General features: G+C 37.5%; 1 protein-coding gene across 3 annotated transcripts; it reads left to right on the top strand.

The window, feature by feature from the left end:
• The first annotated feature begins 228 nt into the window (after positions 1 to 228).
• LOC129574600 (polyamine-transporting ATPase 13A3) lies at positions 229 to 25224 on the top strand. 3 transcript variants are annotated; one of them, XM_055456805.1, is made up of 9 exons: positions 229 to 504; positions 1370 to 3091; positions 18189 to 18516; positions 19032 to 19156; positions 19288 to 20153; positions 20237 to 20437; positions 20515 to 20812; positions 21130 to 21359; positions 21457 to 25224. In XM_055456805.1, the coding sequence occupies exons 2-9, from the start codon at positions 3064 to 3066 to the stop codon at positions 23710 to 23712; spliced, it is 4332 nt and encodes a 1443-aa protein (XP_055312780.1). In that variant the 5' UTR covers positions 229 to 504; positions 1370 to 3063; the 3' UTR covers positions 23713 to 25224. The 3 variants fall into 3 exon arrangements, with proteins under 3 accessions (XP_055312780.1, XP_055312779.1, XP_055312778.1); XM_055456804.1 differs by lacking the exon at positions 229 to 504 and adding an exon at positions 1038 to 1199; XM_055456803.1 differs by lacking the exons at positions 229 to 504; positions 1370 to 3091 and adding exons at positions 8375 to 8855; positions 16668 to 17944.

Below are 25224 nucleotides of genomic sequence, written 5' to 3'. Positions count from 1 at the left end.
ATACGCAAAAAAACGAACTGGGCCCACTGCTTCTTCGCATGTCATCTGTTCGAGCATTATGAAATTGAATACGATAGAAAGGAACACTAATCACCAAACACATTTGCTGATGCATTATTCCAACGTGGGGCACTAATCAGTCAGTGTGCACTTTACTATTGAGCGTGCGCAAGTCAGTCGAGTGCGCCTATACAATTCACTTGATGTTGTATATTCACAGACCGGGCTGGCTGTCTGTCTATCAAATGGACGGTGGGCTATTGTGTGGCTTGATTGTTTTTCGTGTTTCATTTAGTTCGTCAAATAAATTTCGTTGATAATAGTGATTGATGATATTGCGCTTTTGTTCTTTCGGTTTTGTCAATCGCAACGATGAAGGTTTTTAAATAGACTTTTTTAGTTAAATGAAATTTGTTTGTTTCCGTTGGTCGATTGGCAAAACTGATATTTTTGGCATAAAAATAGTGAAACTGATTATGGTCATCAGCTTTCAATTTTGTGTGGGTATGTTAGAGAAATCGTGGTTTAGTTTTCGTTTGACGTGATGACAACAAATGATGAAAGAAATCATTCAAATTGATTTGACCGAACTATGTAAAAAAATACAACGAAAAACAGCCGCGAACATTGTAAACAGTTTTTGTTTGTCAATGTCAGACTCCGATCTATAAATTCATTTTTGTTAATATCACCGAATCACTCACAAACAATGCAGAAAAAAAATTTCAAATAGACGTGTTTTCAAATGAAAAAAAAAAATTAATAACCGAAAAATTAACGACGAATCCAGTCGGCCAGACACACGTTAAACAAGTCTATATCACAGATAAAAGGCACAAACAAACGATTGAAAACAAGACGAGAGGAGGAGAAGCAAAAACACACGCCAAACAAAATATATAATTGAATAATTATGATGATATTGTCGATCTATGACAAAATATTTCGTGCATTTGTTGTTATACATTATAATAATACTCGATTGTTGTTTCTATACTCAGTGAATACATGTATATCATGTGCGCTTAACTCTTTCGGTGCTGGACGCGCGGTTGCTGTTGTGTGTACGTGTTTTTACTTCGATCGTGCAATACACAAGGTTCTTCAAACACACACAGACCGAGTTTCGCACGAATAACAACAGCACTGTATCGATGATCGTTTAACAGCTGTAAAGAGAGAAGAAAAAAAAACAAACAGTAACACACCACAGCATAATTATCGTTATTAATCCAAGTTGAAAATTGATTTCATTGAATTAGTTTTGGTTTCGATTTCGGTTCCGTTTGTTCGATTTCATTGCATGAAGAGAAGCCCATTTTTAGTCCATGTTTTTCGTTGATCAATAATTTTCGAATATTATTTCCAGTGTGGCAGACTATCTTCGATGACGGTACATAACGATTATTGCTTAATTTGATTGAGAAATTTTTTTTTTAATTTTTCAATGTAAAACCGTTGCAAGCATATACTGCAATGAATTCAATCGGTATTGGCATCAGTGTGAGAAATTAGTGCGAAGTTTTAATTAATCATACAACAGAAAAGTAAACGAAACGGAATTGAGTTCCATGAGATAATAATTTAGTGCTCTGAATGAACGGTGTATAAACACTTGAACACAAAAGACGTTCGTTCGCGCGCACGCTCGCACGTCAATTCAACTCAATGTGATGGAATAAGCGAACAATTTAAGCAAAATTGTGTTTGTGTTTTCGGTTTATGCAATCTATCGACTGTTTTGTTCTAGAAACCGACTTAGATGTGGGGAAAAAAAGGTGGAATTTTGTGAAGTAAAGCCGCATCGATTTAAGTTCATGATGTGACACCAAAAAAAAGAACGAAAACGAAATAGCAGAAAGTGAAGATATAAAATGGGACAACAAATTTGCAAATAAACGGCGGGATGATACGTTGAAAAAACATTTACCTTCAGCTAAATTGCCCAATTTCACTCCAGCCATGTCATAAAAATCTTACAAGAGCCGAATTTTTTCTTCTTCTACCGTACACTGAGCGCAAAGAAAAGCAATACAATAATTATATGTCAATCAAACGCATAATCTTATCAATCAAGACTCATATTTGATGTGTACTAACGGTGTGCGTATATTTGTGCTGTTAGTATTTTTACGTGTTTTGATGTGGTTTCGCTCCGTAGTTCACACTTGTTTCAGTCGGTGCACGCCATAGCGCACCTAGAATTGCCATCAATAAACCTCGCCAGAAGTGCTGCCATTAATTCCACACCGTGTATGCCAGTGCATGTGAAAGGCCTCCGTAAATTTATTTTAAATGAAAACGAAAAAAAAAGAGTAAATAAAAGCAACAGCAACAGAAAAACAAACAAAAAAACATTTTATCGACACCGAATTTGACATGAAAATAAAAAAACAAAAATCTGGTGAAATTTTTGCACGAATTTATCGAGCGCACAAACAAGCAGAAGAAATTCGAAGCTACAGGAAAAAGGAAGATCAGACGCTCGTTGTCTTGCATACTCAATTTTCGCCGCGAATAAATCAGCTACACCGTGTTTTTTTCCTGTGTGTTCACTCCTAGAAACAACTTTGTTTCGTTTCCAATCGAAACGAATTGATAGTGAAGATAAGGCGGAACAAGCAAGAACGAACGCCATCGATATCATTCGACCACTTGATTTCGGGCGCTACTGTGTAGAACAATCATCGGGTTGGATCGCCAATCGGATCAGTTATTTAGGTGCTTTTTTTTATTCAAGTTTTATCGAATTTATAGTAAAATAATTTAGAAGCGTGTGATAAACGGAGTGAGAGAGAGAAGAAAAAAAAACGGTGATCAGCAGCAACGATGTGATTCGGTCCAAACTGGAATGGGTTGCAAAAGAAGTTGAAGAAGTTGTGTTGCTGCTGCCGTGTGTTTGTGAACAAGAAATCTATCGAGAGAAAAAAACGAGTGCAGAAAATAAATAGACATAAAAATAAATCAGATTTACGTAATTCAACCATCATTACGCGCTGAATTTTGAGCCCCGCATACACACACGACAAAAACAAAACCGGTCAACAGTCGATTTTGCAAGCGATGAGGAAATATCTTTTGAATATTATTGGTAAGTATTGCTGTTTGATGGCTTTTGACCAGGCCAATTCCACTAAACCATATTAAAATGTACATTAGCAATACAACGAAATCGCTACGGCGACACATCGGTTACCTATTTTTGTTTAAATGTCAAATGCAATTCGAATTGCCGTACGATGAACTGAACTCTCATGCATGCCAATCAGCTGATTGGACTATCGACATACCGGCATCAGTAATGAACCATTACCGCACCCACTCCAAACACACAAAATACGCATAATTTATTCTAAAAACGTCCTCAGTCTTTCAATCGAACTTGGGTTTTCCCTGTATGGCATTCGATCTGATGATCACAAATTTACATTACCTACATCCAGCTGAACAACAGAAAAATGAAAGTTTATTTGGCATTTTCACAACTGCATAACTCCAACAATTCACGCAACAACACGATAAAAATGCCGCTTTTAGAAACGTGAATCACTTTGCATTTGTGGTTTTTTGCTGCTGAACGACAGACAACTTCTGAAGAAACAGTTGTATACTCTGTTTGTTTACATGACAAAACAATGTTTTTGGCGAAAAACAAGGGCTGCAAGTGCATTTTGCAAACAAATAAACCAATTGAATTAAATTTTCTTATTCGGATCGAAATTATGAACTTTTTTTGTTGGATTTCTGAATGTTCGAACTTCGAACATTATAAATTTATTTCATGGTTATTTTTCAACGAAATAGCATACAAACCTTCGTCTAAATTGATTTCAACGCTGTTTTCATGGTACTGAATCGGTACTTACCGGATGTTACCGGATTTGTATTTGAACTTAAGGTTTATGTATTAACATGATTTATGTGGCAAGAAAAAATAATTTGAACGAAAACAGTTCGAAATACGAAAAAATCAATAGGAATCTAAACAAAACAAAATGAATCTAAATCCGAAATTCAATAGAACATTTTCTCAATCAAAGCCAATGAGAGAGAGAGGACAAATTGTCGGAGAAAAAACTCTGATCAAAATGAAGAAGTCCAAGCAAAAAGGGCATTTTTAAAAGACAAACTGCCAATAAATTGCATATATTCTGTTTTCTCGCTCTCTTCTCTGTGCGAAACAGCCGTATTGTGTCAGTTGTTGTTTGGAAAGTCGCAATATTTTGTGTAATAAATTGAAGTTTATATTCAAAAGCGACAGTTTATATTCAAAAATACGAGTTATTAAAAATTACCACTTGATACCGGAAAATTCAAGAATTTGCTTCACGAGTTTGCTCGACGAATTTGCTTACCAAGTTTGCTAACACTTCATTAAAATTATGTGCGAGTTTTTATTCGTTCTTATTCCAAAAACCTTAAATTTCAAAAGATCTGAATCCTTTCATCCTATCATAAATTCTACAATTGAATCGAATCAGTTCATTCGGTGATAATATATATGATAATATGCGAATGAATGAATGCGTTTTTTACTAGCTCCCGCTGTCGCCGGCTGTGATAAAATTGATTAAAATCGAATGCAATTGATTTCATAGCGTCTTTTAAAGTTTTGCAGGGCATCCAAAGCATGGGATGAAAAAAAAACAAAACGTTGTTTTATCAACTATTTGGTGATAGTTTCTGTGGCGATAGTAAAAATCGAATTTCGAACGTAACGAAACATCTACAAAAAAAGGCATATTTACGATAAGATTATGTGAGAAATTAGTAAAGATAGAGTATAGATTTGAGAATCGTAGTGAATCAAACGTAGAGTGAATGTGGAAAAAAACGCGATCAATTGTTTTTTTTTTTTTGGATTCAAGGGAGAATGGTGTTTTTGCTACGAGAGAGATAGAGCTTAGATAATGAAATTCTTGCTTTGTCGCGGTAATGAAGAAGCTTAGATTTAGATTTTGTCCTTCGTCAAGTCGGCGATGTTTTTGCTGACTCACACTTTGTATACGCCGAGCAATAGACAAAACAATGGGTTTTGCGAACGTGCCACAATGGTAACGTACGCGTATTTCACTCCTGATCTAGAGATATCCGATGGATTCATCGTAAACATACTCTCCGATTGCGCGAACATAAAAAATCTGCTCTCGCTATCTTTCTCTTTGATAAACTTTCAAAGCGATCCACGAGCTGCAACTGGAATCGGTGCTACTAAACCACAGTGCTACAGTAAAATTGAAACGGGTTGAAATCCAATACGGACAAAATAACACCGTAAATGAAATGGAATTGAATAAAAATTCAAACATAAACAAATGTGTGTTGCACTGCGAAAAACAGATTCGTATAGTTTTCCGAGAAATCTGTGTGCGACACACACAAAACGACCACAAACAAATGCAATGACTCTTTCGTTTTTTGTCCACGCTCAGGTCAATTGCAATGCGCGACTCGAAGAAAATGTGTGTGTGTGTGTGTGCTTTTTTTCTGTTTCATTCGTGCGCCCGCAATGGACGCAAATCGGAGCTATCGTTTCACACGCCGCCACAAATTTAATTGTAATTTTTCAATTCCACCGAAAAATTATTCTACAATTTTTTTTGTGCTTAACTCATGTGCCGGTAGTTTGCTAATCTCTTCAGCAACGTTTTTTTTCGTCGTTTGCTATCGGAATTGTTGTAAAATTGTTTGTCATGCGCCCGTTCATGTGAGTTCAAATCACTACTTCAATCGACTTTACACATTCACACGGCACCGCCAATCATAATTTTAAATGCATTTCGGAAACAGACAAACTGCAATTGCTCTCGATCTTTTCAAACCATTTAAACTTCGTGTTTTTATTGACTTCACGTTCCAATTTATGGCCATTTTGTACGATTGTGAATCACGTGGCATTTATAGCTTGAAATATCTGTTGAATTCCGTATGGAGCGCACGGTGTTTTGAGTGTGAAGTGAATTAGTAAAAAACAACTTTGAAACGGTGCCTTATACTCGGTCAAGTGGTTGTGCGAAACGATTTTTGCAGATTGCATAAAAACTCAGTTTGAGTAAAAACATTTGATAATCAATTTGAGAAAAGGTGATCAAAGTGGAAAAAAATCTTTTTCAGTTCAACTTGCATGTGGACGGAAAGAACTTGGTGGTGATTTTAATTATATAGAAAAAGAATTAAGTAAGATTAAACTCAGAGTATAAAGGTCAATTGAATTGAAATTATTTGTTCAAGATGAACTTAAAAAAACATTTTTTTGACTGAAAAAATCTCCTAAACCAAAAGAGAAATAGTTTCAAACATCGAAACGTCTTTTTGTTGCTAAATCGGAATAAGAAAAAAAAGTTCCAGGAAAAGACGTTACAGAAAGTTCAAAGAAATTCGGTCGAAAACGTAAGATGTAAAAAAAAACGGAAACATTTTGTGAAAATTGACAATCGATAGAACTAAGGACCGTGTTTAGTTAGTTTCCCATACAAAACCAGTTCAAAAGACGATGTTCTTGACTTTGTAGTCCAACTTCAACCCAAAAATTGCCCGACACCAATACTGATTTCTGAAAATGTTGCCACTGGATCATGTCGACATTAGGTGAGCGAACTACTAAATGTCCACGTTTTTCTCTGTCCAATTACACAATCGAAGGCTTGACCTCGATCAAACATGCGTTTGCCGTGCGAAATCTTGAAATTAACTGGTTCATCTGCGATAAAAAGACACAAAAATCACATTGATAACGACACATTACGAGTGTGCGTGTGCGCTAATGGTACCAAATAACTGAGAAGCTTCGCACTATTTGTTTCATTGTTTGTTTAAGCAGGACTCGTTTTGAGTTCGCAATATTTGATTCTCGTACGGAAATTGGAGGGGAAATTTCAAAGTTTGAAATTCAAACAATAAAATCCAAAGAAAGTTCAGACTAATTTACTAAGGAAATTGTGCAATTGAAACTGACTAGGTATTAAATGAAGAAAAAGAAAGGAAATTCAGAAAAAAAATTATTTATAAACAAATAATCAACGAATTTGGTAATCCAAAACAAGTAACATTTGAAGAAGAAGAAAAAATCGCTCAGTTCAAAGTACGTGTTCGTGCAGTGTGAATGATTTGAGTGGTTCTACGAAATAATTCAACAGAAAAAAAATATTGGTGGTTTTCGTTCAAATTTAGCAATTTTTTTTTCTCTGTAGCTTATTGTAAGCTTTATCGTATTTTTTTTTTCAAGAGCAACTCAATGGGCTATTTTTGATTAGCCTTCCGAAAAAGTCGCATCAAAGTTCCGTGATGGTTGTGCCAATATTTTGATAAAGCGAATAAGATGCATTTTCAATTCATTGAAATTTGCACGAAATTTTGAGCTCTCGTACATAGAGACATAATGTGCCTAATTGCAATTTAAAAATGTAATTTGGCAATAGTAAATCACGAGGAAGTAGAGCGAAACACATAAATAGACTACGGAATCAATCAATGAATACACAAATGAAACGGCAATGTTTAACCGAAGGAAAATAGTCACGAGATGGCGCCGTCGTTCACGTAATACCAGTGAATTGTCAAATAAACTGAACTATCCACTCCTGTGCTGACATTTTATGTCGGTATTTTTCTTACTCGTTTGCGTCAATCGTACGAAATTGACAAAAACCGAAATGCAACAGCGATTTATTTAACAAATCCAGGTTTATTGTCGCTTTCAATGCAAACGCAGAATTCGTCAATTTGTCACAAAAATAAAAATGTGAAATAGAAAGAAGAAAAGAGAGCAATAATGACAGAACCATATATTCATTCAGCCACTATCGATTTCGTCAAACAAAAATCAACACGGAGAGAGTACGGTTGCCGTGGCCGCCGTACTCATATGCGTACGCAAAAGCTTATCGGTGAAGCGGCTCGCTTTGTTGCCGTGTGCTACGGAATTGGATCCATGTGTCTGTTTTGTTGTCGCCGTCGTCGCCTCGTACAATGTGACTCACTGAGCTATCAGTAATGCGAACCGTGCACGAGATATCTGTGTGAATGTTATAGCTATATCATAGCCATAGTTGATGTCGCAAACATGCGTTTGCCTTACAAACACATTGGTGTGTACGAGAGACCACGATTCACATTCAACATCGGTGGAAAAGAGACGTTTTTTTTTGTTGGGTTTGTGTGTTGTGTTGGTGAGCGCGTAATGCGCCTGTATATGACCAGTCAGAGCACGCTGCGAAAAAGAAGAAGAAGAAAATACACACACTGAATAAAAAAGAATCTTTAAAACGCGGGGAATTTCCAGTCGGCTCAAAGTCCATTTTGTAATAAATCGGCAATTTCACCAATTTTCATGGCCTAAGCAAACGTCACCCTTTCAATTAGCCGTCAAAATGCTACGCAATCAATTGATTTGCCCACCGTTTTGGTGAGGTTTTGTGTGTACCACCGTCATTCATGCAATAATTATGCTGCGCTAAAGATTATTTGACGCGAGAGCGCCCCGTAGTAAAACCGAGTGAGACAAGAAATGAATAAGATCCGAAATCCATACACAAAGTCATAGGAAAAGTGTGTATATTCTTTTTTTTGATATTTGTTCATCTTTACGACATTCGGATAGAAAGATACACTTCGAGTTATACTGTGTTCTGAGTTGGTGGCGATTTAAGATCCTTTCCGTACGGGGGAATTTGATTTTCCAAACAGTTGTTGTGTGGTTTTTTTTATTTTAATTTCGTTCGAATTTTTCGTTTTTAAGTTTTGCGGTGTATATTTTTTTCTGTCTCGGTCTTCGTTCATCGTCTATATCTGTGTGTCTTGTACATAAAACATTGATTTTTTATTGAACATTTTCACTTGGTTCTCGGTCCCAAATGGTATAGTTAAATATGGTTATATATATGAAATTTCTGTTCAATAAAATAATTTTCGGAATAGAAAAAAAATCAAATAAAAATGTGTGCGTAGTGTTCAGAAGTCATGGCGCATCCTGTTCATTCAAAATCATCACAGTGAAAATCGAGATAGAGCAACAAAAATAACATTGGGAATAAAAAAAAATGTGTTATTGAAAGAGTGTTGATTCTGATTTTCGGTCTCTTGGGTGATGACTTCGACAACGACAACGACTAAAACTACGATGACGACAAATCAGTGTTGCGATATTCTATTTCGGACGACGATTCATTTGCAGTTTTCTGATGAATGACAATTGTTTTGAACGATTCCATGAACTAAAAAGTGACACATTGACAAAATTTTGTGTGTAGATTATTGAAAGAGAAATGAACAAGAGAAGAAAAAAACTGAAATTATTTGGTGAATTATTTGTCTGTTGGTGTGTGTCGTCGAATTTCTGTGTGGTTTCTTTCTTGTTTGACTTGCCTATCGGTGTGTGTCTGTGCCTGTGTGTGCTGGTTCAAACCGATCCAGCCAGAAGTGTTCAAGCTTTTCGGTGCTTTGCAATTATCGAGGGGGCTAACAAAACAGCTGGTTAACTGCCTCTCATTCACTCACTCTTCCCAACCACTCTTTCGCTGTGTATTTCAGCGTGACTTATCAAATTGAAATCTCTCGGTGGCAGCTCCAATAAAATTGGCTGCAAAATGCAGAAAACAATAGCGAGAGAAAAGTGTGTGTGTGTTTTTTGTTATTTCGTCATATTGCTCCATCCACGAGATGGGCATTTTTCTGGTCAAATCCAGTTCAATCACACGAGCCAAGAGTCAATACCGAAAATAGGGAAATTCAGCAAACGTTGGCGCGCGAGCGAGACCCAAGGAAAAACACGATAAATTCTGATTTTACGATAATGCATGTGTGCGTATTGATTAAATATACGTGTGAATGAAGAACAAACAGAAAAAAAGCCATTAGATGGCATACACACAATTTTCCAGGAATCGCGGTGTACACCGCCAAGAATTTGCGTCATTTAATTATTGCCATTCGAACTGTTTTATATTTTTTCCCTGCTGTTGTTTCGAGTTGTGCTATGTTATTCTTCGCCAACAGATTTACATGAATCACGCTCGGCTACACCATTTGTTATGCATTATTCAGTTGGTGTGATAATGTCACAACAGAGAAAAAAAAAACCGTTCAATTAGAGCGATATGGTGACAATTCCATTCTATTTCATTCAAAATTCACCACAAAATTCATTTTCATTCAAGTGCCATGCCAATTTCATACGAAAAATGAATCAGAATTTCTGAGCGAAAATCCCCTTCGTCAAAAATTATAACACGCGTGTGCACTTTGCACACAAATATTCACAACGAGAAATGACGAAGATAAAGCGAAAAAAAGGCGATTCGTTTGATAAAACTTCATTCCTAGAACACATGAAAATTTTGTCGTCGCTGATCGTAACATCTTTTTTTCTCTCATGCAGCATGTGTTGTGTGATGTTTTTCTCTTGCCTGTATTTCGTTTCATGTATCTATTTTCATTCACAATAGCTACATGCCGCATAACCGTTTGATTGTGTTGGTGCGTGCGATTTGTCACAATGAAGCCGAAGAGAGAGAAAAATAAGAAAACTAAATCATTTTTTGTTGCAGGTGATTTACAATTGCCGTAAAATGAGCATTCATGTCGTTCTTTGCATTAGATTGTGCCTTTGTACACGTAAAAGTCATTTTCGATAAGGCAATAATTTGTCGTGTTTGTCGGGGCCAATGAAAGCGAAATAAAACGGCAGGAGCCAGCAACAGTGAACTGTATTTTTTAGCTTGATTTTTGTGCTAATGAGATGTGTGTTATTTTTGAGCCGTATGTGCCGAATGATCGGCAATATGTCAGTGTTTGTGTCTATGCGGTTGATTGTATGTCTGTGCCTGTGCATATGCACACACCAGTGAGCCGAACGGTCCATGTGTGATAGCGCGCGCGTGTTCATGTGTCAAATGATTATGTGTATATTTGTTACATACGGTCTTTTTTTTCACTCGGTTCTGGCTTTTTCATGCGTCGCCTTTAGTTCCGTATTATATTATGAAAACGATCTTGTTGTTTTCTTCCTACATTTTATATTTCATGGGCTCTCTATTTTACGACTCGATGTTTTCGTTTCCTGACAAACACACCAAACACGTCAACCTCTTTATCAGTTGATTGTTGACTCGTTTGTCGCTAAATGCGACTATGCGACTGTGTGAGTGTGAGTGTGAGAGAAAGAGAAAGAGAAAGAGAAAGAAAAAGAGTGAGAGAGACAGTGAGAGAGTGAGCGAGTGAGCTAGAAATTCCAGCGAATTCTATGTGAAATAATCCGGTGTTCTGCGAAACGGAATTTCCAATCAATTTAATAATACTCGCTCTTTTATTTTTGCGGGCGCTCTTACACCAAAGTCCACTGTGTTTCGAATTTGCATTTATTTGGGTAAAGAGAGATTTCAATAACATTCATATATGAATGTCACGTGAGTGTGCGATTTTCGCGCCGTTCTAATTCTTTGGCAACAATTCATTAACATCCGAATTTTTTTTTTTTTTTTTTCTAATTGAATCATGCCGATTCACGTAAGAGGACCGCGCGTTCGCGCTTGAACGTCAGAATGAGCGAACGAGAGCGAGCAAGCGATTATTTGTGCCTCTGTTGAGGTATCGCGTAAAATTCCATGGCTTGAGTTCTATTGCCATGGGTGCACGTTGACAAAACCACTTTTTTCTCACATACTCTTCCTCTTTTTGTTTCATCTCTTGTTGTTTTTTTTCTCTTTTCGGTTTCTATACAGCAATCCAATGAGCGCGTAATGTGCACACTATTTAAAAATAGATATTATTCTACCAATCGCGATCGGTTTTTTTTTGGCAAACTGTGAAATATTATTCAAATTTAGAATGAGAATGAAATGAACTCACGCGACAGATTGGTAACACGATAGAAAAAAATAGCAAATTCTAAGCAAAGAAACTTCAACAGCGTCGACAAACGACGAGAGAAGAGACGGAAAACAACTGAATCAACGGACCAAACGAAACATGATCTCCATACGCATACACAAATTCGAACAAATGAACGTATGCTGAATATGTTTTTTGCCTATTGTTTGAATCGAATTCAGTCCCATTCATACTGTGTGCGTCTGTGTCTGTGTCTGTGTCACCTGATCTATTCGGTGAGACGATCTTTTGTGAGTTCGTCTCTTTTGTAGTTGCACAAGATCCAATTTCTCACTCATTCAATGTGATTCATTGACAAACAAACAAATAAACAAACATCATTTAACAAATAATTACGTGTAGCTTTTGAACTCATTTGTTGCTTAACATTATGATATGTCGGTGATGAGTTCATCGGTGGCACAGTGGCACAATGATGGCGTCAACAACCTCATTACACACGAGAACAAAAAATTCAGGCGAAAAAACGAAAAGAAATACGAAAAAAAAACGAAAAATAAAATTCGCCCTTAATGCGGAATTTCGTGAGTTCTATGCAAATTGGATTTATGAAACGGTCGCAGCAACCGACAAACAAAAGGAACACCGATGGCGAAAAACTATAGTGTTTTTTTTCATTTGTTGTTTGCGTCAACCGATGAAAATTCGACATTCAAAATGTTATTGGACTCACAAAAATCATTGAACCATCCATCTAACGGCAACAACAACAAATTCACAACCGTAATAAGGAACTTATATACTTGCCAAACGTGTTTGTTGTGCCACACTACATAGCAGAGAACGAAAAATAAACCACCGAACAATCTGCCGAAAATTGAGAGTGAATGAAAGCAAAAATATGTTGTTGTTTTTTTCTCGTTCTACTACTAGTTTTTCAGCTAGTTTTCTTTTGTCTCGTTCTGGCTTTCAAGCGTGCGAGTGCGAGTTCGCCCATCGCGCTCACTGTTTCCTATTCTTCATTAGCAACCGAGACGATGTATATATGTATTTGGTGTTTTATTATGTGTGCCGCGATGTCGCCCTCAATACACATATTTATTCCGATACATAATTTCCGTTGATTTATTTTAGCATTTCATTTTCGACCGAAAAATTGCTATCGTTTGGCGGACAGCGTGCTTGGCACTGTGCGTTCATATATACATACTGTGTTGTTAACCATAAAATTAATTGACCATTTTCGTACGCTGTTGGATCCATTCATTTTGGTGTTGTTTTTTTTCTGCTTCAATTCCGAGAATTTCCAGGTTTAATGGTGGTGTGTGCTCGCTCAATTTACCTTTGCGGCAAAAGATATGTCAGTTTCATTTTCGGCTGTTGTTATTGTTTGATGAATGCATATTGACAAATGTGTACACGACCCAGTGAAAAACTAGCATTTTTCCAACCATTCTGCCTAACACAAATACCGTACAATGCCAAATGAATAGTTTTCATCGATTTTGAGCCATGTCGACGAATTTCGACGACGAAAAAAAAACAATTCGCTTCTTTTTTTTTGCTTGATGAATGATTAAAGCAAATGTTGACTGTTTTGGGCAAATCCCCGCATTTCAACAAGCATAGATACGTATTACAAACACACTCCAACAGTGGCACCGAGTATACATCCACGGCGGTTGAAAATGAATTTTGGCTTTTTCTGTACATGAACCAAAATTGATCGATCATCGAAACAGCGCAACACACACAGCAAGTGCTCTGTCGGCTTAAGCATAAAGGAAAGTGATTGCAGTTTTACACTACGTGACAGTGTAGTGTGTACTGTTTGGCCTAGCTCTTTTTTTCTGTTTTCTTTGTGCGGTTGCGATGTGGTGTGTCATCAATTTGTGTGCTACTTCTGTCAACAAATAGTAAATACTCATTATTCAAATGATATATCGGAATCGTTTGATTTGACGTACGTTCTTTCTCCTCTTCACTTGGATGTTAAATTTTGTGTGTCTTGTGTTACATTTGACGTTCATGGTGACGCGTCATCGCCGTGAAAACATTGAAAATAAATGGTTTGCAATGACCAATTACGCGCGGCGTGTGATAGAAATGGAGTGAGTGAAAGTGAATGTGTGTGTGTGAGATGGAGTGAAGAAAAAAGACAACAGCGGCGCCACGAACTAATCGGTTGTGTCATTAAAGACGCTCCATTTAGCCAATTGAAAACTCCTTCGCCAATTACATGATTCATACCGAACCGACGCATTGGACATTGGCCATACATGTGCGCTCTGTGCACTGGCATCAGTCAACTTCTGGCGATGGTTCAAACTCAGCTCTTTTTTTTTTGCTCTTCTTGACATTGCGTGATTTCGCGCGTGTTTATACTTGTTTCCCTACTTTTTGCGTGTTTTTTTCTGTCTTCTGGCTGCTTCTTACGCGTTTTTAATGAAATAAATCAACAACTGAAATAACTATAGATACAGGCACACATACACATGGGCACAAACCGTTGACACAATTCGAACGATCGAACAGCGTATCTCTTGAATATGAAATGCGTAATTTATACGCGCCATTCGAAATTTTGTACAAGACACGATTTTACGTTTTATTAATTGGTCATCAATTGAGCTCAAGTGATTTTCAATGAATTTGAATTTGGTGGCATTTGAATCATTGCGCTTGAGAATCAAACGGACAAGCATGTGGACAATCAATCACATCTACTCCATCTGTTCTCTCTCTCTCTCCTTCGTATGCGGCGCTTCCGCTCTTCGTTGACTAAAATAAATTCAGAGTAATAATAAATCGACACAATTGACAGAGACACAATTAGTTTTTCAAACGAAATCGATTATGATTGTGGCGTCAGTCGAAAGCGTCCCAAATCATAATTAAACTTTCTTGCTCACTCACAACCGCATCAATTTAAGTAAATTACAATTAGAAACCTCAAACCAAATGGTTCATTTGATTGGATTGGAATTCAGTGGTCGTTCGATGTTTGCACGCTCATATTTTTGTGTATATACGGTCGAGTTCATTCTCATTTGAACTTGATTCATCCCTTTTTCTGGTCAGTCGTTCATCATCATTACCGTGCTGTTTATTAGGCGGCTTTTTCTGCGTTCTGCATCTCGTTGACAATGTAGAAAAAAAACACACGAGGCGCATGCATATAGAATGTTGTTTACATGCCATTCACTCGCCTGGTGTACACATACGCACACAATCATGTCCATTTTCTTAATGTCAACGATGACGATGATGATGATGATGTTGTTGTTGTTGTTGTTGTTGTTATTTGTGATGGCAAAATACCGGTGGTAGCACCCCATTCAAAAGTCCGACGGATTTCAATATTTCAGTTTACGGAACAGTGCGACCGACCACCATATATACTCACTGATACAGACAGACGCTATGCATATAGTGTGTACATGTGAATGCAATGAGATATTTGGCAGTGACGGTTATTCACCTATTGAGATTGTCTCGTGCATACATTAACTCCTGAATTCTCATTTTCATTGTGTGCATAGTAAATATATAGCTTCTGTTCACAACACTGGCCATTCAGCTCTTCGGATGGTTTTGCAGAGCAATGACGATGATATGTTTCGGAAGCATATTTTCTGTTTGCTTTCACGTGTCTTTGACCCGGTTCGTTTTCGTGTGCAGTGCTGTGCCATTCAGAAGAATGATATCAAATTGTGTGTGTGTGTGTGAGAGAGAGAGAGTGATTGAAAGAAAGAACAGGGTAAGATAATCAGTTCTTTGTGGATGCAAATGCCTGAGGTGATTTCAAACGAAGCAACTTACGTCAAATCAGAGTGCAGCAAAGCTTCATCCTAGTTTTGTTCCCTTCCATTTCTTTTATGACTATTTTTTCCCTACCGATGCGATGACTCAGTAAATTATTAATCTAAACGAGCAAGCAATGGCTCGAAGGAATTTTGCACTTTTTTCATCTCTTGAAAATCCATCTCCGGGGTCTTTTTTCTCTCTTTCTTTCATCACATAAAGCACAATTTAACGATAACAAAAACCAATAAAATTTCTTTTGAATTACAAGTAACTATGAAAATCCCCGAGAATTTGTTCACACTCCAATTTTCCAATCATAATCTATACACATTTATCGTTTAACAAATCGTAAATCTCCAAATTGAGTGAATTTTAATTTGGTTGAGAATTTCATGAGACATATAAAACATGACATGGAATTGCAAATGTAATTGGTTTTTCTGTTGTATGGTTTACTGCAAAAAAAAAAAGAAGAATAGAACACAAGAAGAAAAGAAATACGGCAGGTTTTATGATTCATCATTCCAAAACTGATTCGGATTCGTTAAGAATGTACTGTGAAAAGTGAAACGATATCCCAGATCAAACAAACGAATTGAAAATTGAATTCAATCACGGATTCAGTAATGCATAAAAACCAACGAGATAATGGAAAATCAGAAGAAAAAAACTAAACATCGATTTGAAGTAGTATGAAATGAATACTTTTTCATATAATCGAATCGAAACCTCATTTCAAATGGAAATTCTGGATAGAATCAACACGAATGGAAACGCTACAAATTGAAGCAACAAATGATGTGACAATGTCTGAAACAAGAGACCGAAAAGAATGCAATTGAATTGGTTATTTCCTGAAAATTGTCCCAACGTCCGCAATTGATTTCTTTTCTCTGAACCCACCGGTAGTTTACTTCTCTTCGCGCCAGACTGGAACACTACGATACACATGAATATATTCTACTCTACGAGTATTGCTTACATTTAACCCAATAAACAAAAAACAACAATTCTCTTTTTTTTCTCCCATTTAGTGTTATTTGAAGATTTTATAAGCGACGTGCGTAACAACCAACGTTGCGACCGGTTCAGTGACAGTGAACCGGACAGTGTGTTGTACGTAATACAAGAATGTAAATAGTGGGAAACAAATTTGTAAAGCAAAAGACAAACATAAACGGCGTCTAATATGTGTATATTCAAGAGTGATTTTAAAATTCATTAGACTAATTAATAAACAATCAATTGAAATCAGACTCAGATGTGAGTGCGAGCGGCGAGCGAAAATTGCCCGTTATTGAGTGAAGAAAGAAAAGAGACGCGCTGCCGCAGAATCGAGTTTTTTTTTCGTTGTGTTTGTTTCAAATTTCTGTTGTCTTGGTTGTCAATACCCAGATGTAATGGGTCCGAATCAAATGTAAGCAAGAAATCGAGTGAGAAATTGTGTGAGAAAGAGCGGAACGATCTGGGGTGCGCGACTGCTTGGAAGTGAAAAAAACATTTTGAAAACGAAACGAAAATAAGAGAGAGAGAGAGAGAGAGAGAGAGAGAGAGAGAGAGAGAGAGAGAGAGAGAGAGAGAGAGAGAGAGAAAAGCAACGTATAGAAAGCCTGAGACGGTGGAAAGCAGCACGCTGAAGCGTTAAAGCGCAATCAACATAGATAACTAAATAAATTCGCTAAAATTCATTCTCCAATCAGTTAGTGAAGATAAAAACAATAACGTTTCCGAATTGAAAAGGTACTAAAACACCCACAGCAGCAGACCTCATCGACAAATCGTCAACCAACAACATCCAAGCGGGCTCAAAGACGTAGTTCATTTCGACAAAAAAAACATCAAATTCGAATATTCAACAACAATCTCGATTCGAACATACCTCAAAGAAGAAGAAGAATAATGACTACATCTAGCTCCGTACCATCATCTAATGTTTGTGCCTCAACGTTAAATTTCAAACGGCAATCGATTGAATCGCGTCGACGATCATCATCGACAGCGGCAACGGCAACGGTGCGAAAATCAACCATTTGCGACAATTTAATGCGTTTACGTCGATTCATTGTCGGCGGTACGCACGGTTTGACGCGAAAAAATCGCTTTCGCCACCACAATAACGATTGTGAAATTTTCGACAATGATGCAAACATTATGGCATTGTCATGTACTGCTGCTGATGAGGAAATTGTACCGTTAAGTCCAAATCGCGCTGAACGTATAGTTTGTAAGAATCGTCTGGCTGTGGACAGTGGTAACAGTACACATCCAGCACATAACGAATATTTAGAACAAAGAGCTGAGCTCTTAAAAGGTATACAACCATATCTACCCTACCCACACACACACACACACACACACAAACATATATCGTTTGCATTTTGATTTTTTTTGTGAACCGATTTTATCCTTGTATTGCTAATGGCTTTTTATTGACCTTGAACTTTCACCTCATTTTTCGTGCCATTATTATCATTTTTACTGCATTTTTGCAGCCAAATTGACATTCCCTTTTTCAATATTTCTCTGTTTCTTCTCTCTTTTTGGCTTGCACACAGGAAATGAGTCCAAATCATCACTTCCTACCTCGAAAACTTTACCGGCAAAAACAACGGCCGTTTTAAATGTGGGCGAAGACGATGAGATCACAATTACCGGCTACGAACGATCAATCGTAAAAACAATACTAACATGGATTGCATTTATACTATCGGCCGGTCTAATCCGATTATTTATGCATTGGCGACGACATTGGCTACTCTTTGCAACACATCGACCATGCGGACTGAGTGTGGCGAGGAAAATTCTCATTCGCGAATACTTTGAAGGCAAACACACCGTACACTATGTCAAAGATGTGATCAACATGGATGCTGAATGGTTCCGGTAAGTGAAGTGAAGTGGACGCAGGGAGAGAGGAGGTCGATTTAAAATCGATGCAATTCACTTTGTTCTATCTTTTCAGTATCGATACATAAACAGCAGCAATTGAAATTGATTGTACCGTCATCATTCGCATGCAAAATTATTTGGAATTTAATTTAAGCTCTTTACTAGGAGCATCATTGAATGCCGTTTTCCTCTTTTCAAATATAGTTTTTTATTCTTTTGATTGAATCGAGAGAGAAAGAGAAAGAGAGAGAGAGAGAGAGAGAGAGAGAGAGAGAGAGGAAAAGAAAGTAAAAAATCGCAGTAAAACGCACACGATATCCTCTATTTTCAATAGCTTTTTTGCTGCAAGACTTTTTTCTCCTCGATAAAATTCCGTCTCATTTTCAATATTATGCAAAATTTATTGTTTATCTTTCCCCAGAATTGGAAACAACGAAAAAAAACACAACCAAATAACTATGTCGATAAATCATTTGATTCAATTCCATTTCAATTGAATGCAATTGCAGGAAAATACGTGCTAAACGAAGCGGAAAAAATGAATTTATGCCATTCGATGAGGACGATACAGATACCGATTTCGATGAGAAACATTTTCAATTATCTATTCATTTATCCGGTGGAATATTTCGAAGTGAGTATCATTCTCTCGTTTTTCTTTCACCCACTTTGTGTGTCCTCGTTTTCGATTGTTCCAACATTTATAATGCAATTGGTTTTTTTCTTCTCCTCTTCGTTTACGCGCGCGCTTGTCCGTGTATATAGATATCGATTCATTGCGGCTGTTCAAATGCAAGCAGCTGCGATATATTTGGGATGAGCGATCGTCTGAGTTTGTGAAACTGAAGGGACTCGATGCAAATGTGCCGGCCACGTTGTTGCACCAGCTAAAAGGATTGGATGTGCATACGCAACGTTCACGGCAATTGGTCTACGGTTCAAATCAGATATTCATTCCGTTGAAAAGTGTCTTAACATTGCTATTCCTCGAAGTATTAAATCCATATTATGTGTTTCAAGTGTTTTCGGTGGGTTTGTGGTTCTCCTACAATTATTATTACTATGCAGTTGTGATTATTTTGATGTCCGTGTTTGGTATCACCATGTCAATTATACAAACGCGAAAAAATCAATTGGCCCTGTACAAAACGGTGGTGAGCCTGGAGACGGCCGTTGTAGTGCGTGCAGATGGCAAATCACAAAAAATCGATACCAAATACTTAGTACCTGGCGATATATTGGAGATTCCATCAAATGGATGCACCATGCAATGTGATGCCGTTCTATTGAGTGGCAATTGCATTTTGGACGAATCAATGTTGACGGGCGAAAGTGTACCGGTCACCAAGACCCCATTGCCATGCATACGGGATTTGATTTTTGATACACGCGAACACAGTCGACACGTCCTGTTCTCCGGCACAAAAGTCATTCAAACGAGATACATTGGCACCGAAAAAGTGCTCGCCTGCATCATCAACACCGGTAATATTACCGCCAAAGGTGGCCTCATCCGATCCATCCTCTATCCACCACCGGTTGACTACAAATTCGAACAAGACTCCTATAAATTCATCGCTTTGCTTGGATTGACCGCCGCCCTTGGATTTATATACACACTTGTATCGAAGGTTAGTATCGGAGCCATTGAGTTTTATTCGAACAGTTTTCAGTTGAAAATAACAACAACAAAATCACCCGTCTCACATTACAGATTCAAAAAGGGATTCCGGCCACGAAAATCGCAATCGAATCATTGGATCTGATCACAATTGCAGTGCCTCCAGCTTTACCAGCCGCAATGGCTGTTGGTTCATTTTATGCTCAAAAACGTTTAGAAAAAAATAATATCTTCTGCATTTCCCCGAGATCAATCACAGTGTCCGGCAGCATTGACTGTGTTTGCTTTGATAAGGTACGAAGGGAAAATTTTGATATGAAGGAAAATGCGAAAAATTACATGGTTTTTTCTTTGCACATTTTCTATTTCAGACGGGAACTTTAACTGAGGACGGTTTGGATATGTGGGGAGTTGTGCCAACATCATCAACAAATTTATTTCAAATTCCATTGCGTGACGTTGAACGCTTGCCTTATGACCATTTGCTTTATGGAATGGCAACATGCCATTCGATCACCATTATGAATGGTGAACTGAAAGGTGATCCATTAGATTTGAAAATGTTTGAATCGACCAATTGGATTTTAGAGGAGGCTAACATTTCCGATGACACCAAATATGACTTACTATTTCCAACCATTGTGCGGCCACCGAAACGCAATCAACTTGGTATGACAATTTTTATTTATCCAAAATTTGTGTATAGAAAGAAGATAAAAATCCATAGCTATGCAAAATGCCATATGATTCGATGCAAACAAATTTCCAAACATTTTAGAGGCATTTTCAAAATTAATTTTTCAATAGATAAAATTGGAAAAAATTGAAAAGAAAAACAGAAAAGCTTCCAAAATTCGAATATTTCATAATTTAATAGGCGGGAATTCTGAACTGACTTTTATTTTGAAAATTACACAAGTGCTCTGAAGCAAGTTTTTTTTCTCGCATATTAACTTGTAATTTTTGTTAATTTGATGCATTTGCAGTTGATAACAGCCGAGGCAGCAGCATGGATACAATCAATGATCTGGACCAAACGCAAAATCGATCATCGAACTCCGAATTGAATGGAGACATGGATATTGGTATTGTGCGTGAATTCTCATTCACCAGTTCATTGCAACGTATGGCCGTTGTTACACGAAAGCTCATGGATAAGAATTTCAATGTTTACTGCAAAGGATCGCCAGAAATGATTCAGACTCTGTGCAAACCGGTGAGTATTGAATTTCTTATGGTTTTTCCGCAAAAGAATTTTCATCTGTTTCAAAAGGAATTCATTGCTAATTGAATCTCGTTCGTAATCCACATAGGAAACAATTCCGAATGATTTTCACACGAAGCTCGATGTGTATGCTCAACAAGGCTATCGTATCATTGCCATGGCCTACAAAAGCCTACATAAGAAAGTGTCCTATGCAAAAGTGCAGCGATTATCACGCGAGCAAATCGAGTGTGACTTGACGTTTTTGGGTTTTGTTATACTCGAGAATCGTTTGAAGCCCGACACCATCGATATCATCACCAATTTGATGACGGCCAACATTCGCACCATCATGGTAACCGGTGATAATATCTTGACGGCATTAAGTGTGGCCCATGACTGTGACATGATACCAACGGGACAGGATGTCATCATTGTGACAGCTAAACAAAAGCAACTCCATTCAAATGACTATGAGCTAATTTACCATTTAACGGGGCCATCGGGCAACAATAATCAATTGAACGCACCCGCTCTAATGAGCAACACCAATGGAGCGCCAAACAATCCATTGCTGCCGATAAACTTGTCGGCCGCACATTTGCAGCAGCTACACAACGATCAATTGAAGTCGAAACCGAACGGTTTCATCGCAAACGAACGGAATAGCAATGCAACAATGGAAAATGGAACAGCGGATTACATGCTGATGACGAATAGCAATAGCATTGCTAGCTTGGAAACGGTCGATACATGCACACAAACGACACAAATTACGCTGCGCGACATTGAAATGGGTCACGATACACAACACAAGCCACACAATCAATACGAAGGTTACGACGATGAGAATAATTATATGGTGCCGGAACTACCAAATAATAACTATCGATTTGCAATGACGGGAAAAACATGGACGGTGATACGAGATAATTTCCCTGAATTGTTGCCGAAATTTGTAACTCGAGGCACTGTGTTCGCTCGCATGTCGCCCGATAATAAACAAGCCTTAATATCGGAATTACAAGAATTGGGCTACTATGTGGCGATGTGTGGAGATGGTGCCAACGATTGTGGTGCATTGAAAGCAGCTCATACGGGTATTTCGTTGTCCGAAGCCGAAAGTTCCGTTGCATCGCCGTTCACATCAAAAAATCCAACCATTGCCTGCGTACCGAATGTCATCAAAGAGGGCCGCTGTGCGCTGGTCACATCAGTGGCCATTTTTAAATACATGGCCGCCTATTCGCTGGTTCAATTCGCATCTGTACTTACACTGTATACAATCGATTCAAATTTGACTGATATTGAATTTTTGTACATCGATTTGTTTATGATTTCGATATTTGCATTTTTCTTTGGCAAAACGGAAGCGTATGTCGGCCCATTAGTTAAACAAACGCCATTAAATTCATTGATATCGGTGTCACCAATTGCATCGCTCGTATTGCACTTACTGCTTGCGATTAGCTTCCAACTGATGGGTTGGTTCTATTTGAAGCAACAGAGTTGGTACACACCATTCCAATATAATGAGACGAATGAAAATCTCGGTTGCTATGAGAACTACACAATTTTCATCATATCATGTTTCCAGTACATCATATTGGCTGTGGTCTTTTCAAAAGGCGCCCCATATCGTAAATCAATATTTACAAATATCGGCTTCTTATGCAGTCTCGCTGTGAATGCGATAGTAACAGTGGTATTGGCCGTCTTCCAATGGGAACGATTCACCGCTTGGCTTGATCTTATATATCCACCCGATCCACAGTTCCGTATCACAATTGTGGGCATTGGTCTGGTTAATTTTCTACTATCCATGTTCATTGAATACTATTTGGTTGAGAATTTATTGTTCCGTCGGTTGCGTTATCGCTTTCACAATGTGGAAAAATCGCGTCGTAAATTTTTATCCATTGAAAATCAGCTACGACAAATGCCATCCTGGCCACCGATCAGTCCAATGTTTGGCAATGATCCGAATAGCGGCGGTGGTGGCGATGGATTGGCATCAACGCCCACATCACCGGTGGCCACGGTTACAAACAGTGAAGAGGATCATCAATCGCCGAAATCATTTACCGAAATATGCGTTGAAGCTGACTCTATGACACTCGATAATTGCAACAGCGTGCTGAAGGGATTCTTTGATCATTTGGATAGTGAAAGTGATAACGGTGGTCACGATGACGACGATGATGATGATGTATTGAGCAGCGACAGTGAATCGGAAGTTATACAATCGAACGGTACAATGCCACCGAGAGCAATGTCCGAAACGAATGTAATTGATAACAGTGATAAGGATGATTTACGCTCACCGTCGCTAACCAGTAATGGCAATGCCACTGATCTCAACTGATTCACCGATTTTCCTAACGAATAACAGTCATTCAACGGCGGTCACAGTAACAACAGCAACGTCGCCACCGTCACCAATGGCAGTCAACACCGGCGCCACCAAACCGTTCAAAAAACACATTCAAATCAACCATTGCGATAACTTAACGAATAGCACACAAATCAATCAAATTCTCGCAACATCGAATAGCTGAAATTTACTGCAACTGTTGCACTACATTATTTGATACTAGTTTCTAAGCAAACCAATTGTAACCGATCGGCTGTCTGCTCGATCGATCGATCGATCGTTCGTTCGCTCGCTCGCTCGTGCAAGCTCAGCGCGTCACTCTTGTTATACTTCCGATAAAAATAATGTAAATGTGACACACAAACACGTCAACCGAACAAAAAAAAACATGTATTAATCCAAACAGCAACAACAACCAACCGAGATATAAGCCAATCGATGTGCACTTAGATAAAAAAAAAGAAAAAACAAATGAAACAAAGAAATTATTCTGAACGAATTTATTGTTCGCAGTTCAAATGATTTTTTTAATTGGTTTCGTTCTTAACAATTTTTGTTTTTTATGTTCGTACAAGACAACGGATTTCGATTAAAAACTGAAGCGTTAGCGTTTGAATCATACACATGCGAAACAATATTGTCCAAAAAAAATCAAATCGCTTACGAACACAAATTCGACTCATGTTTTTACCGCGCCGTTTTCGATTTTTGATTTAATTGAGAAACACATTGTACTTATTATGTATTTGTAATGTATAAGAATCGACATTGTCAAAGAAAAAAAAACAAACAAACCAACAACCAAACCATATATGAAAACGGTGACTTAGTCGAAGACATAAAAAATGGCGGAATAAAAACCAAAATCATCCCGAAAATAAAATTGTACCAATAACCCACCCGAAAATGCCGAAGTGAAAAAAAAACAATAAGAGAAAAATCAATCGATTTTATCCAAGATGAAGCAGAGATAAACCAGTCCCATAATTATTGATGATGATTAATGGAAAAAAAATCATGTTGCATAATTCCGTTTTATTTTCGATAGTGAAGAGAAATGTGAGATAAAAAAAGAAAGTGGAGAGATGTTGTTAAGTTAGCGAAACAGGCAGAAATCATGTTTAGAAAAAAAAAACGAATTAATTCTTGAGTTGTGCAGGGATGGAAAACCTGTTTATTACCATTGTTTATATATATATATTATTTTTTTCAATTTTAGACATTTATTTAGTTTGTCTTAAAAATTGTGAGAGGAGTTGCGATCATGCACGCAGCGTCATTACGCTTTGAGCGTACTCCTTTTCGTCAGATGTATTAGACTCTTTTTTTGTCTTTTTAGCAATTTTATGTCATTTTTATTTATCCAATTTATAGACATTTTGAACATATTGAGGCACACACAGTTTTTTTTTTGTTGCATTATTATTTAACAAACAGGATTGTATTTCATTTTGATTCTTTTCGATTTTTTTTTAAATATAATTGTTGAATATCTTCCAATTC

Source organism: Sitodiplosis mosellana, unplaced genomic scaffold, assembly GCF_009176505.1.
Source record: "Sitodiplosis mosellana isolate CC-2019 unplaced genomic scaffold, AAFC_SMos_1.0 Smas_scaffold_6165, whole genome shotgun sequence".
In the NCBI taxonomy this organism is placed as follows: domain Eukaryota; kingdom Metazoa; phylum Arthropoda; class Insecta; order Diptera; family Cecidomyiidae; genus Sitodiplosis; species Sitodiplosis mosellana.
The sequence above is the reverse complement of the archived record's forward strand: the minus strand, read 5'-3'. Positions and strand labels throughout refer to the sequence as shown.